The 15008-nt window shown below is 38.2% G+C and overlaps 4 protein-coding genes across 5 annotated transcripts; 3 read left to right on the top strand and 1 right to left on the bottom strand.

Annotated features, from left to right (window-relative positions):
- Positions 1-19: 19 nt before the first annotated feature.
- Positions 20-2748, top strand: LOC113743388 (small ribosomal subunit protein uS10c-like). Of its 2 annotated transcripts, XM_027271375.2 has the most exons (3): positions 22-382; positions 508-558; positions 2258-2748. In XM_027271375.2, the coding sequence occupies exons 1-3, from the start codon at positions 173-175 to the stop codon at positions 2567-2569; spliced, it is 573 nt and encodes a 190-aa protein (XP_027127176.1). In that variant the 5' UTR covers positions 22-172; the 3' UTR covers positions 2570-2748. The 2 variants fall into 2 exon arrangements, with proteins under 2 accessions (XP_027127177.1, XP_027127176.1); XM_027271376.2 differs by lacking the exon at positions 508-558 and having other exon boundaries at positions 20-382.
- Positions 2749-6256: 3508 nt separating this feature from the next.
- On the bottom strand, positions 6257-7405 carry LOC113687691 (uncharacterized). The gene is made up of 3 exons (XM_027205238.1): positions 7280-7405; positions 6998-7135; positions 6257-6916 (listed from the first exon to the last, which is right to left on the bottom strand). The coding sequence occupies exons 1-3, from the start codon at positions 7403-7405 to the stop codon at positions 6257-6259; spliced, it is 924 nt and encodes a 307-aa protein (XP_027061039.1).
- A 916-nt stretch (positions 7406-8321) lies between these two features.
- On the top strand, positions 8322-10024 carry LOC113743425 (serine acetyltransferase 1, chloroplastic-like). The gene has a single exon (XM_027271425.2). It carries the CDS (start codon positions 8495-8497, stop codon positions 9701-9703), a length of 1209 nt encoding a protein of 402 aa, XP_027127226.1. The 5' UTR covers positions 8322-8494; the 3' UTR covers positions 9704-10024.
- Positions 10025-10826: 802 nt separating this feature from the next.
- LOC113687690 (cytochrome P450 71D10-like) lies at positions 10827-14064 on the top strand. Its single transcript, XM_027205237.2, has 2 exons — positions 10827-11846; positions 13050-14064. Exons 1-2 carry the CDS (start codon positions 10962-10964, stop codon positions 13674-13676), a joined length of 1512 nt encoding a protein of 503 aa, XP_027061038.1. The 5' UTR covers positions 10827-10961; the 3' UTR covers positions 13677-14064.
- Positions 14065-15008: the final 944 nt, after the last annotated feature.

Here is a 15008-nt window from a genome sequence, read left to right as displayed (position 1 = left end):
AATGAAAATAAATAAAAATTCGAAAATTCTAAGGATAAACCTCAAAATTTGCAAAGCTCGCTCTGCAGGACGAATTGCTCCCAGCTTCCCATACTTCATAGACAACGCCTGAACCAAAATTGGAAAACTAAGAAAAGAAGTGAAGCTGAATTCAAAAAATTAAGTAATAGCTATGTCATCTTCGTCACTTTCTACCACACTTTTTCCAATATGCAATTCGTCTTCCACCACAATCTCTGCAAAACCCAAGCTTTCTCTTCTTTCTTTGCCTTCAAATGAGGCAAAACTGCCGACCCTTTTTGGAAAATCCTCTCGATTTTTAGTTTCAACAGTCTCTGCTGCCCCTGAAGTCTTGGACACTGCTGACTCCACTGGCTTTCAGGTTTCATTTTTCGTTTGCTAATTCTTTTTATTTTTTGGCTTTTTGTAGTCTATTTTAGTTAAATATTGATCAAGATTGTATTTTGAACTTTGCGGTTGAGGAGTGTTCTTTTGTGGGGTTTTCAGGGTGAGGATTCTGGTGTTGAAACGTTGAGTGCAGGTGGTGACTCTGATAGGGTGAGCCCATTATGAATTCTGACTAGAAACTTTCCGGGTCTCTTTTTCTTTTTTCCCTTTCCTTTTTTTTTTTTTTCTAAAGGGTGGTTATGGTCTTTGGTTTAATAGATTTCTTGGATATCTGAATTATATCACCATGATATTGTGCTGATACGTGGTAAATATGACGTGTTCTTTTTTTTGCATTTTGAATTTTCATCAATAATGTCTCTAGCTGCGTTTTGCGCTTCCGAAATTAAGCAATTCAATGCAACTCTGAGCCAATACATTTCCTGAACAAAAGATCCTTTTTGGCAAATTTAAGGAACAAAAATGATATTCTAAAGATCGATTTTTGGAATTTCAGTTATTCTGTTATAATGTATTGAGGAGGTTCGCAGTATATGCTACTTCTTCACAGGTTTTGTCAGATTTGAGTAATCTCTTGGGAGCAGCAAAAACGAACCTACTAGTCACAATGGCTTTAGTCAGCTGCTAGATACTTGAGCGGCAACATGAGAGTTTGCCAAACTCGTATATGCAATTGTTGAAGATTTTTCATAGATATACTTACCTTGTTATTCCTTGCCAACATTAATAGGTTTGATTCTTAATTTTATTTGTAAACTCCTCTGATGTAGATTCCATTGACCGTCACTAGCTTGGGAATTATTTTCTCAATTTAATTTGATTTTATATACAAAGTCATGACAACTCTACGTCAAGAAGAAAGTTTTATATGAAATGCTTCATCAAGAATCAGTGAAAGGGTGCCTGATATATGGGTCATTTCAGTTTGGTCTTCAATTTCCTTGCTTAATTGTGCTTCATATTTAGAGCTTTGCCTTACTAATACTGTGCTGGTTGGCTGACAATGTTTGTCTTGAAGTTTCAGCTTGACGGACCATTTGATTGGTTTTGTCTTTCTATCTCCAAGTAATTTCATAAATCATTTCCTTAGTTTCCTCCCTCAGTTGACAAAAGATGATTATATTATTTACATGATGCATGAGAGTTCTTAGTTTCCTCCCTCAGTTGACAAAAGATGATTATATTACCTACATGATGCATGAGTTCTGGTATCAACTGTCACAGAATCGGGCTTTGCCCATCATTATTACATGAGATGATTCCATATTCAGATTTGCTGCACTAGCAAACAAAGCTGGAAATGTGAGGTCATCTTTTGAGATACCTCTCCAAGGTAGATAATATTACTGAAAACCAACATTCACTAGTTTAGGTATCTCAACCTCTCACTTATTCTGCTTTCTGCATGTCCAAAGCTTTCTCATAACTGAGACACATGACTATCATGAAATTGATCTTGTCCTTGGGCCTCCTGTGATTGGATTGCTACAACATCACCAACCGATTAATTAGTGGAATGCTTACGTAATCGCATTCTATATAGGAGGATATATAAAGATTTACATGGCTCTGGGAGCTAGTTCTTGGTCCTGTGGATAACTATTGGAACTTGGGAAACTTTCTATCCAGACTGAAATCAAGTTACAGCATCACACAGAGGAAGAAGAAACTAGCAAAAAACAGGCTAATCAAATTGCTATCTGATGGCCTAAATGTTTAACAGTCGAAAATTGCAAAGCCTTTTTACAGATGAAAGTTTTGAGCCATTTATAGCTGTACTTGCTGGATTTTATTATCTAAGAAAGACATGTACTGTAGGTCTATACTTACCAAAAAAACACGTTTTCAGGTAGCACCAAAGCAGAAGATTAGGATCAAATTGAGGTCATATTGGGTACCCCTGATAGAAGACTCATGCAAGCAGATAATGGATGCTGCAAAGAATACAAACGCAAAGACAATGGGTCCTGTGCCGTTACCAACCAAGAAGCGGGTATATTGTGTTCTGAAATCTCCCCATGTCCACAAAGACGCCAGGTTTCACTTTGAAATCAGAGCTCATCAACGTCTTATTGACATACTTTACCCCACTGCCCAAACAATTGACTCACTGATGCAGCTCGACCTTCCTGCTGGGGTTGATGTGGAGGTCAAGCTATGATATAGCACTCTTTTCATTTTAATGGTTACTTTTGAATATCTGTGCGTTGTAGAATGGCCATTAGCATAGCATTGAAGAGGATGATGTAATTGGCATTAACTCTTATGGATATCATAACAGGATCTTACTGCCATCTTACATTTTGCGATGTTTATAATATGTTTTGCTGTTGCTGTGAATTCATGTATCTTTTTTATGACATCATACGCTTTTGGCTTGGAATAGCGTCTACTGAAAATTTGCACACTCGTTAGCAGTGTGGCTCTTTGCTCAATTTCTACAATTGGAGACATTCTAGTTGGGCTCAGCTTTTTCACACATGCTGTCATGTTTTTTATCATCTTTCCCATGCTGTCAACCAGCCATTTGGCTTTCATTTCCCGAGTAAATTTCTCCTAATAATCTTCCAAGATTTGTGGTAACTGCTGAAACACATTACCCTTGTTTTTCTAAGCAATAATAGAAAACTTGGTACCATGATAATATAACGACTTTTGTTACTTGTGTAGTAAGCCAGGATCGACTCGGATAATTTGTTATGGTTCGTGGACTCGCGAATTCTTTGCTAATTTCGCCTAGCCCTTGATGCCATATCAAGTTTTTTTTTTTCCATTGTATCCTGTCGTTGACTGCTCTCTCTTCCAACTGCATGTATTACTGGGTCCTTGGGCCTTCACCAAGATGGGTGCAAGGAAAGACTACGTCAATGGTACTGGTATACTAAGTTGATTTGGCAGCCAACATGGTCAACTAATGGACACCAAGTCTCTGCTGGGCTGCCAGAAAAGCCTCGAGTGGCAACACAGAGTGGGGAAAATTTTGTGAATCTTTTAAGTTCTCCGCTGACGTGTATGCTTCTGCAGACTAATCCCCAGCCAAAGTTTATCAAATTTAAAGCCCTGCGTGTAATTCTCAAGTAATGAAGCGTTATGTTGCTTTAGAGCACGTATTGGGTTTGCCTAGTTAGCAGATGCTGATATTATTATACTATCTGATTGTGATCCTTTATGACGCTGAGCATATATGATGGTTATCAACAAATCATGTCCCTGAATCTTGGGCTCTGAGGAAGAAGACAGGAAACAAAGGATGCTCTTTTTTTTTTTTTGGGTTCAGTGTAAGTGGGATGGGAGCTCTCAAATCCGAAATCTCTCGCTTATATTTTCACCTTTCGTACCATCTAACCCATCCCTCCTCGCTTAAAAACCTAAAGGATCCTACTAATTCATTACAGATCAAATTTAGAGTCTCAAATGCTCAAGTGCTGTGTTTCTTGCAAGTGGAAGGCACTAGCTATCTTGACAACCAAGACTCTAATATACAGCCAAAACTGCCTAGTATAGGCGGCTCTTACTGATATGCTGGAGGTAGAATGAAATGAATGTAGCTGCTCTGGCTGATGAAAAGCCAATTCAAAGTTCAAACCACAAAAGAATCGACATTCGACCGGAGGGCCCTTCAGGGAGTGACGAAGAAGATTGCAGGGTAGGAGACCCAAAAGTTCTATCCACTTCTTTCATCTTCAAAGTTGATAATATAACATCCCCATCACTGAATTTTACGACCATAAAGTAAGCGAAGGGGACTGCTCATGAGTCATGAATGGCAATTCCTAGGAAGTGTGCATGCCTCGTTTTGTTGCTAGGGAATCTATTATTGCTTTTGTGACTCTTATTTCTATGAATGAGGCTCCATTATTACCCAATAAATAAATGCCAATTGCCAATACCATCCCAATTTGGACGAATAATTAATAAGGGTGTGTCATTTGGATAGTCCTATTTTCCTTTTTTATCTGTCTCAAACTGTAGTTCACTTTTCAATTGAAAAATGTAGTTATCTTTTAATTTCTCTAAAATATCTTTATTCAATGTAGGTTGTTATTAGTATAAATTACCTTATTTAATATAAATTATTATTGAATATAACATACCCAATTTAACGTAAAATGAGGATTGATTATTTTTTGACCATCAATTCAAATTTCCATAAACTATCAATTCAAGTTTCCATGAATAATTAATATAAAATTGTACTCTATTTAATGTAAGGGTATTTTAGAAAAATAGCAATCTAAATTTGTTTTTCTAACAAAATTAATTACTTTTCCTTAAACTGTGTGAAAAAAAAACTATGACTATTAAAATGGGACAGGGAAGTATCAAAATGCAAATCATTAATGGAAGTCTTAAATGTGGTTTGCGCGTAGTATTTAATCATAATGCATGATGGAGAAACTGTAAATTTTTTGCATTTTCATTTTTGGCCAATCATTGACATTTAGATGGACCCTTTTGGATGAAATAACCACAACTAATATGCATTAGTTTATGGGGTGATCAGTGATGTTATATACTGCTCCTAAATGTACATAAAATGATATGAAATTGAAGAATGCAAGTAACCTCAATTGTCAAACGATAGGAATTGTATGCGGAAGCTTCAGGTGGACGCTCCCCAGACGTAAGGGATTACATAATTCACCTCCCACGCTTGTGTTGTGACAAACCTTATGGGGGGTTTGTGTTCAAGAAGAATACGATATGTGTGACGCGGCGGCGGCGGCGCGGCGGCCACAGTGAATACCGTTTTTGCATCCGTCCGGGAAGGTGGGTGCATTGATTTGAGTCCAATTATTAGGTTCGATTACGGAAGCAATTACATCATTATTGTCTTTAAACGCTCCCGCTGCCGCTTTTAACATTTCCGCGTTTCATCATCATTGGTCTATAGCATTGCATATGGTTCGTCCATTTGGAGTCCTGTTTGGATTACCTTTTTTTTTTCCAAAATTTTTTAAACTTTTTGTGAACACATTTTTTTTTTATTTATCTTTCTACCTTACATATTTCAAATTTTTATAATACATTTTAATATTGCAAAAGAACAATTTGTCTGGATAGTGAGTTATTTGCACATTTTATTTGTTTATATCATTAATACATTTTTCAAACATCTTTTTATCTCACATACATCACATTAAAAAATGCTACGACATTTTTTTTTTTTTCAAAAACTTGTCCCATATATTTTGTTTGGATAGTGGATTATTTGCACATTTTTTCTTTCATGAAATCATTAATGGTATTTGGGCATGAGATTATTTGAAATATTTAGTCCTCATTAACGGTGTTTGGATATGAGATTATTTAGAATACTATACTACTTTCTGTAATGCCATATATGTAAAATTTTGTGGGTTATATAATTATTTTAAAACTATAATAACTATTTTACTTTCTATTTTTTTTGGATTTATATTGTGTCTTAGGACACCAACTAGATAAACTTTTGGCTATTGCCCACCAAATTGCTTATTGCCCTCTCAATAGCAAATTACAAATTACTGTACAAATTACCTGGTTTTTTTTTTTTTTTTTGTCAAAACGGCAACATTTCATTCATCAAAACCAAGTTACACATTCTGGAGCAACTACTCCTCAATGTCTGCTTGAGCACTATCAAGCAACCAAACTGGAAAACAAGCTTTCCAATCAATAACAAACCCTAAATTTAGAGCAAATTTTGCTAACTTATGGCTAACAAAGTTGAACTCCCTTCAAACAAAGGAGAAACAACATTCCTCAAAGTTATGTTTTAGCAGCTTAATATCCTGCAAGACTGTGGATATAACCACATCATCCGTATCCTTCTGTATTCTATCTATTACAACCTTACAATCTGATTCTATAATGATCCTTTCCCAGCCTTCCAAAGCAGTTTAACCATTGCAGTTCTGATTGCCAATGCCTCCTCGAGTATTGGTGCTGAATATGTAAAGGAAGGACAAGCCAATGTAGCAACCAACTTCCCCTTCCAATCTCTAGCAACAATACCCCAGCCAGCTTTATTTGTCTGCTGATTCAAGGCAGCATTAGTATTCAACTTGATCCACCCTTTATCAGGAGCAGCCCATCTTTCTTGCTTCCTTACCCTTTGCCTTAACTCCCTCTCTTCCTCCATTCCCTCACCTTGGATCTCCTGGTACTCTAACCATTCTGTTAATGCCTTATGTACCACCACTCCTGGAGCCCTACCCTTTCCATTGAAGTTTATCTCATTCCTATCCTTCCATATTTGCCATAGCAGGTTGACTGTGAAAGTAATGTGCTCCTCCCCCTTCTCCCTAACTGTTGCCTCCACCAACTCAGACCACCACAACCAAAACTTCCCTCTCAAACTTTCCAAACCATCCCACTGAATTGGAGCCATTTTCCAAATAGCCTCTGCATGATTACATAGAAACAACATATGTTCAGTCGACTCTGAACAGACCTCACAGCATTTACATAGTGGATTGCCTTGCATGCTCCCAGCCTTGATGTTTTCATTGACTGGCAGAATACCCTTCATGCATTTCCAGATAAAATGTTTCAGTTTATGCTTCATATTAAGTTGCCATAAGACTTTCCATCCCCTTGCATTTACCTCATTCCTACATCCAGATTCTTCATGACTATTTCTCACCCTCCTCCCTATCTTCCTCTCCTGAGCAGACCTGTAACCAGACTTGACAGTGTACTCCCCAGAAGCAGAATGTGCCCAGAAGAGTCTATCCTTGGTATCCTGCAGGCTCAAAGGAATCTGCAGAATCCTCTCCCTATCCTTCTTAACAAACACCTTTCCCAGCAACTCCTCATTCCAACTCCCATTTTTAATCAGCTAACTAACTCTACTCAATCCCAGACTTGAATCCTGTTGTGTGCTCACCTTCACTCCTGCCACCCCAGGGATCCATCTATCCTTCCAGATGTCTATAGTCTTCCCATCTCCCACTCTCTTCCTCACCCCTCTTCCATCAGTAACCTTGCACTCAAAATGCTTTTCCAACACCATGAATCAGTATGTTTCCCTTTCATCTTCCAGATTGAGGTGCCTTTGAAGTATTTGGCTTTAAGGAGCTTATACAAATTACCTTGTTGATTGCAATCCATGTGAGATTGAATGACGCCTTGTTTGGAAAGGGATTTTTTATCAAAAAAAATTTCTAATGCCGCCTTGTTTGGAAAAGGATTTTTTATCAAAAGAATTTCTACGTTTTTCGTAAATACATTTTTCAATCACTTTTTTATTTCATATGTATCAAATTGCGACATTACACTTTCTACAAAAACTTCAGAAAATTGCAATTCAAACACAACCATTTGGCTAAATAAAGACAAGTGTGAAAAACCCCAAGTGATAGTATATGTCACCAAGTGCATTTTTTTTTTTTTTTTGTCGACACAGGGGTGTCCGGGTCAATTCTTATGGGGCCCGACTAATCCCCTGCGGCCCGGGCTCGACGCCCCAACCCGACCCGAACACGTTAAGTGCGCGGAGGAATCCAACGTAGCGGAGACTCGAACCTGTGACCTCAAGGGTCACTGGTGAGAGGCGTTGCCGCTGGACCATTCACGCGGGAACCACCAAGTGCATTTGATACTTTAGATTTCAAACGTTAACTGTTTCTCCATTTGTCAACTCGAAGAAGAATGCCATTTGGATTTTCTAACTAAAAAAATCTACCTTAAAAAAGAAACTAATTAATGCCACTATCCTCGGACAATAGATATGCTATTGCAACTTTCTAAGGTGAGATAAATGATGTGGACCTTCAATTGATTGGTTCCATAAAAATAGACAACAAGAACAAAATATACAAATGCAAAAAAAAAAAATCATGCCGACTTTCCTATTGACCGGTGCCATAAAAATATAAAATGAGAATAGAAAAGAAATTTGTTGGATACGTTTATGGCTGTATTTGGATTGGACCATCTTCTATGAACAATAAATAAATACAGTACCAGCGTATGCCGTAGGAGCATCCATCATTATATAACCGGAAGATTCGCACAAGAAATTCGTTTTATTCTTTCTCTTCTCTTCTTCTCCGAGGAAAATAATTAGTACTAGTAGCAATTAAATTTTTTTTATTTTTCTATGAAATTTCTGGTTATTGCTCTATCCACAATTCCTCCGCCTCTATATAAATCTCACTTGTCATCCCCCCGTCTCCTTGTGCCTATGTCCACAGATTTTCTCAGATCACCAACAAACATTCTCAAAGCCATCTTTTTTAACCCTCCCAAAACTCCTAAGATTCAACCTTTAGCCATGGCAGCCTGTATTCACACTTCAAGAGCAGAGAATTCTAGGACCAGCTCACTTTCTTGCGATCCAAACGGGTCCCAAATTGATGATCGTGTCTGCAATTACATAAAATACTGCAGACCTAATTTTTCTGACCTTGTTTCTTGTGTGCCCAATTCTGAGAATCATTCAAAAAGCATACGCATCCCCGAAGATTTGGGCAGCTTTGACCCTGTTCAAAATCAGGATGATTTATGGGTGAGGATGAAAAATGAGGCAAGATCAGATATTTTGCAGGAACCTATCTTGTCAAATTTCTATGTTAATTCTATATTGGCACATGATTCCTTGGAAAGTGCTTTAGCTAATCATCTTTCTGTTAAATTGAGCAATTCTGGGACTCTTCCTAGTGGTACGTTGTTTGATCTTTTCTTAGGTGTTATAGCTGAGGATAAGGAAATTATTAGAGCTGTCAAGGATGATTTGAGAGCAGTTAAGGAAAGAGACCCTGCTTGTATCAGTTATGTGCACTGTTTCTTGAATTTCAAAGGATTTTTAGCCTGCCAGGCTCATAGGGTGGCTCATAGTTTGTGGTCTAATGGGAGGAAAATATTGGCACTGTTGATACAGAACAGAGTATCTGAAGTTTTTGCGGTGGATATTCATCCTGGGGCAGATATTGGTAGGGGAATATTGCTTGATCATGCTACCGGCGTTGTTATTGGAGAGACTGCGGTGATTGGAAATAATGTTTCAATCTTGCACAATGTGACCCTTGGGGGCACTGGCAAGGCATCTGGAGATAGGCACCCAAAACTTGGTGATGGGGTGTTAATTGGTGCTGGTACTTGTGTCTTGGGGAATGTTAGAATTGGAGATGGGGCTAAAATTGGCGCTGGTTCAGTTGTGCTCAAGGAGGTGCCTGCTAGGACTACTGCTGTTGGAAATCCAGCAAGGTTGGTTGGAGGAAAGGAGAACCCCATTAGGCTTGACAAGATGCCCAGTTTAACCATGGACCACACCTCACATATATCTGAGTGGTCTGATTATGTTATCTAGATTCTGGGTATATTTATATACATGTGCTTGTAGTTGGCAAGCAGGAGGAGTTGAGTATTGAACTTGTCATCTTGATAGTTAAAGTCAAGATGGTTCTCTAGCGCCAACCCTTACTGTAGAATGTTTTTTACATTGTTCCCATCTAGGTCTTTGTTTGATTAGTCCCAGGGAACGTAACTCCTCTCTGTCTTATATTTCTAAGAGAGAACCTAAGTTCTCCAATTCATGTACCAAGGCCTGATAAGATTGCAAGTTTGGCCACGGACAGTATATCAGATATCTCTGATTGTCATGGATGAAATGGTATTTCAATTTTGCTGATCTCAACTAGTATTTTGTTTATGTTTTTCATTTTCTGTATTGTAACTCGTGCTACACAAGAATGGCGATTCAAATTCTAAACATTTTGCACAATGCAACTCAAGTAAAATGATTTCATCAAAATGTGAGCGCATTTGAGTAGCATTTGGAACAAATTTTGTGTATATCCCTTCTGGTACTGGAAGAAGAATTTGCCTAGGGATACACAATTTGCTCTGATAAATATGGAGCTCCCGCTTGCAAAATTACTGTATCATTTCGATTGGAGTTTACACAGAGAAATGGACAGGAAGAGTTGGACATGACAGAAGCCTCAGGGATCACAGTAAGAAGCAAAGATCATCTTTTTCTTGCTCCTCCTCTTGTAGTAGACTCAGCAAACTGATGTTTCATGTTTTTCATCTGCGGGTTGAATAATTGCTTGCAAGGAAATAAGATTATCTGGAATTAACCTTAACGTCTTAAAGTTGATGAATATTTCATTAGCTAATTACCTAAAGCTCTCATATAAGCACCAGTTGCACTCATGAATTGATATTTATGCTTGTGGTCAAAAGATTTTAGTGCCTTGGATCCGTTTTTCAGTGCAGCAGCTAAGCACAGAAAAGTTGAATCCATAGACAAGTAATTTATAGCGGGTCACTTAGATCAATGGCTTAAAACCAAATCATATCAGACAAATCAAAATAAACAATTAGGTACGCGGATCATCTCCTACGTAAGCTGCCTCATAAACTACAGACAATTTTGTCTTCGTTCCCAGATAAACCGTATATGACTATAAGATATTACTTCCTCCAGTCACTTGAAAAAAAAAAGTAGTTGCAATCTTTCAATCTTTTCTTCCGGTTAATTGGATGTGAAGCATTCAAAAAACCATTTCTAGTTTTTTATTCAAACCATTGTTAGCACTTTGTCGTTTCAAGTTTCAACCCTCATGGAGTTCATCACCGTCATTGCCTTCTTTATCTTTCTCTTCATGCTAATCAAGCTTCTGAAAAGATCGGTAATGAAATCAGATCTGAAGATGCCTCCAGGCCCAAAACCACTTCCAATTATTGGAAACTTGCATCAGCTCTTTGGCTCTCTAGCACATCGAACCCTAAGAGATTTGGCCATCAGGTATGGGCCACTGATGCACCTAAAGCTAGGTGAAGTATCCACACTGGTGGTAACTTCTCCAGAGGCTGCTGAAGAGTTCATGAAAACACATGATCTCCAATTTGCCAACAGGCCTCAACTGATAAGCGTGAGGATTTTCAATTACGATTGCACTAACATTGCATTTGCTCCATTTGGGGAATACTGGAGACAGCTGCGCAAAATCTGTGTCATGGAGCTCTTAAGCAGGAAATGTGTCCTGAGTTTTCGGCCAATTAGAGAAGAGGAGGTCCTCAATTTCATCAGAGATATTTCCTCAAATCAGGGATCAACAGTTAATATTAGCAGAAAAATCTTCTCGTTTACGTATGGCCTTGTTGCAAGAGTTGCTTTCGGCAAGAAGAGCAAGTACCAAGAAGAATTCATCTCACTCATGGAGGTAGCTTTAAAGATGAATTCAGGTTTTAATGCAGCGGATGTGTATCCTTCAGTCAAAATCATTCAAGTGACAAGTGAAATGAGTCCTAAGTTGAATAAAATGCACAGGGCTCTTGACAAAATCCTTGAAAACATAGTTGATGACCATGCGCAGAAAAGTCGACAAATAGTTCCTACGGATGGAGCAACAAAGGAAGATCTGGTTGATGTCCTTATAAACGCCCAAAAATCCGGTGATTCTGGGATCCCCTTGACCAAGAACAATATAAAAGCAGTCATACTGGTGAGTGAGTGATATTTATCAATTTTCATTCAGAAAGAAAGTAATGAATTTTTGCAATTTGTTTACTGCGCTAGCTACCAGCTTGCTGAGAAGCATGGTTCAAAGTCGCGGTCGCGGTTGTGGTCGCGGCCTGGACCGTTCCACATCGGTCTCTGTATATCGGTCGCGGTCTCGGCGAGACGCGAATTTTTGAAATATTTAATATTTTAAAAATTGTAAAAAATATGATAAACAAAAATAATTAAAAAATTAGTAAAAATAACAAAAATTCGAGTTGACTCGGGATGACTTGGAGTGATTCGGTGAGACTCGGCCGTTTCAACCCTTTACGGTGATGTCTCGGCGAGTCACGTATCTCGGTATCGTTTCATCGCGATCTCGTCTCGGACTAGACCGAGACGGTGACGACTCAGCCGAGTCGTCTCGGTCTCGGCCGAGTTTTCGAACCATGCTGAGAAGAACATGCTTGCCATTTTCATGTATAATTCAGATGAAAAGAAAAGTGTGATTCAGGTTAGTCGTCATGTGGTTAAAAAAATAAGCCTTTTAGTAGGGGAAATATAACTAATATCATCTAGAAGTGTTATAAAAATAATAGAATTGCAAGGCAATTGAGTTTTGGAAGAAGGATTAAAGACCAAGCTCAAAAGCTGGCATTACAAATAAATGCCCCTTTTGGTTCATCTGAATCTTGCATTTTAGCTTTCAAAGCATAATTGCTGTTGCCAAAACCCTGATCTTACGTCCTTTATGAATTGCACTAAGAGTTGATTGCCTTGTTTCCATGGTTCGAAGTCTCGGCCGAGACCGAGACGACTCGGCCGAGTCGTCACCGTCTCGGTCCCTATCGATACGATATCGTGACGAAACGATACCGAGATACTTGACTCGCTGAGAAATCGGCCGAGACGTCACCGCGACGGATTGACTCGGCCGAGTCACACCGAGTCACTCTGAGTTATCCCGAGTCAATACGAGAAATCGGCCGAGTTACACCATGACGGATTGACTTGGCCATTTCTTTTGCTATTTTTTATTATTTTTGTTTAGCATACTTTTTTATATTATTAATAAATTTTAGAATATTAAATATTTTAAATTTTGCGTCTCACCAAAACCGCTACCGATATGCCGAAACCGATGTGGAACGTTCCGAGCCGCGACTGTGACTGCGACCATGACTTTGAACCATGCTTGTTTCAGGACATTTTCAGTGCTGGGAATGAGACGTCATCTACAGTAGTGGAGTGGGCTATGTCGGAAATGTTAAAAAATCCAGGGGTGATGACAAAGGCACAAGAAGAAGTGAGAAAAGCTTTTGATGGAAGCAGAAATGTCCAGGAGTCAGGACTTCATGAATTAAAGTACCTGCAAGCAGTGATCAAAGAAACTTTTAGACTACATCCCCCTGTTCCACTGTTACTCCCAAGGGAAAGTAGCGAGCAATGCAACATTAATGGATTTGAAATACCTGCAAAAACCAGAGTTATCATCAATGCTTGGGCAATTAGCAGGGATCCCAGGCACTGGACTGATGCTGAGAAATTCAAGCCTGAGAGGTTTCTCCATTCTACAATCGATTACCAGGGGAAAGATCTCAAATATATCCCATTTGGCGCTGGAAGAAGGATATGTCCAGGCATAGCACTTGGTCTAACATCAATGGAGCTGCTACTTGCACAATTGCTCTATCATTTTGACTGGAAACTTCCAGGAAAACTGAAGAATGAGCAGCTAGACATGGCCGAGGCCTTTGGTTTGACTGTCAGGCGAAAAAATGATCTGCAGTTGGTTGCAGTTCCCTACAAAACTGGTTCTTTATTGGCATAAGTGTTAGACATAAAAGTAGGATCGTAGTTTAGACTTGTAAATCATAAATAGTAATTTGAGACATACATTATGATCGTCGCGACTCCACAATTAACCGATGTCAAGTGCCCATCATTTAATACGGCTTCTAGGTCCGACACCCTTGTGGAAGAACCATGTGACTTCTAATTACAAGGTACCTTCCCTACCTGGTCTTCCCTCACCTACTCTCATATTATGTTATTTTAGTGATGGGTAAAAATAACGTATGTCAGAGTGGTGAGAGGGACCAGGAGCCCTAGAACATTTATAGAGTCACAATCCCTCCCATCATGGGATAATGATAAATTATAATATTCTTATCGTACTTTATTTGTTAATCATAATGATAAGATACAGTTTAAAATTACTGTAATTATCAGATAAAGTACCATAATAAATATCATATAATATGTCCACATACAATGAATATGGAACTCCCTACTTTCTCCAGTCATCTATTCTCATTAGAGTTCTGTAATTGGTTATTCGTATTTATTCATATGGTTATTTATCCTTCTAATTAATGCGAGTTATCTTAATAATATTATATGTGGTCATGTAGGCCACATAAATATTCTAACAATAAGAACTTGGTCCATTTACCAGGCCAAGATTGTTTAATTTCAACAGATCAATCTCATGAGACTCTGCCATTGATACACTTTTATGATTCAAATCCGTTATCCATCTTTGAAGATTCGGACTTACAGACCTATTACAATTTACAAGTCGATTGAAGTTATATGCAGTTTATTATCCTACTTAACAAAGTTCAGCAAACTTTGTATACTGGGATGGAAAAAAAAAATTACTGCTGTCCAGGTTTTGCCATTTTGAATTGGATAGAGGTTTTTTCTCGCCCATGAATTACAGTTTTTCATCATCTGCTTCAGGATGGAAATTACATGGCTCTGCACAAGCCACAAGATCAATCACAAGTAGATAAGATTGTCAGTCCCCACATTCAATACAGCCAATCCCACAAATGCACATCAAACAGATGGACAAGTGTCCCAAGCCCTCTTGAAAAAGTATAAGCTGGTAAATGGATTGGATATCTGTTGATTTTTTAGGGCATAAACTAAGAAACAATACTTTAGTGTTGCAAAAAAAAAAACTTATAAGAGACTTGTATTGAAGGTAGAAAATGAGCTTATGTTCTACATTCATCAACTCACTATTTATAGTGATTACATGAAACAAACTAGCAAAATATCCAACTAACAATTATTCTAAAAATCTCAACAAAATATAATCTTCTACTACTAGCAAATCTTAGCTAATATATTTGTTAACAAACCAACATGATCT

Source organism: Coffea arabica, chromosome 5e (genome assembly GCF_036785885.1).
Source record: "Coffea arabica cultivar ET-39 chromosome 5e, Coffea Arabica ET-39 HiFi, whole genome shotgun sequence".
Taxonomy (NCBI): domain Eukaryota; kingdom Viridiplantae; phylum Streptophyta; class Magnoliopsida; order Gentianales; family Rubiaceae; genus Coffea; species Coffea arabica.
The sequence above is the reverse complement of the archived record's forward strand: the minus strand, read 5'-3'. Positions and strand labels throughout refer to the sequence as shown.

Coding starts and splice junctions, on each gene's coding strand:
- LOC113743388 (XM_027271375.2), top strand. CDS start 173: ATGTCATCTTCGTCACTTTCTACCACACTTTTTCCAATATGCAATTCG. Junction 383..507: donor CTGACTCCACTGGCTTTCAG/GTTTCATTTTTC, acceptor TGGGGTTTTCAG/GGTGAGGATTCTGGTGTTGA. Junction 559..2,257: donor CAGGTGGTGACTCTGATAGG/GTGAGCCCATTA, acceptor ACACGTTTTCAG/GTAGCACCAAAGCAGAAGAT.
- LOC113687690 (XM_027205237.2), top strand. CDS start 10,962: ATGGAGTTCATCACCGTCATTGCCTTCTTTATCTTTCTCTTCATGCTA. Junction 11,847..13,049: donor ATATAAAAGCAGTCATACTG/GTGAGTGAGTGA, acceptor TGCTTGTTTCAG/GACATTTTCAGTGCTGGGAA.
- LOC113687691 (XM_027205238.1), bottom strand. CDS start 7,405: ATGGTGTTGGAAAAGCATTTTGAGTGCAAGGTTACTGATGGAAGAGGG. Junction 7,136..7,279: donor CTGGGGTGGCAGGAGTGAAG/GTGAGCACACAA, acceptor TTGAGCCTGCAG/GATACCAAGGATAGACTCTT. Junction 6,917..6,997: donor AATCTGGATGTAGGAATGAG/GTAAATGCAAGG, acceptor AAATGCATGAAG/GGTATTCTGCCAGTCAATGA.
- LOC113743425 (XM_027271425.2), top strand. CDS start 8,495: ATGAAATTTCTGGTTATTGCTCTATCCACAATTCCTCCGCCTCTATAT.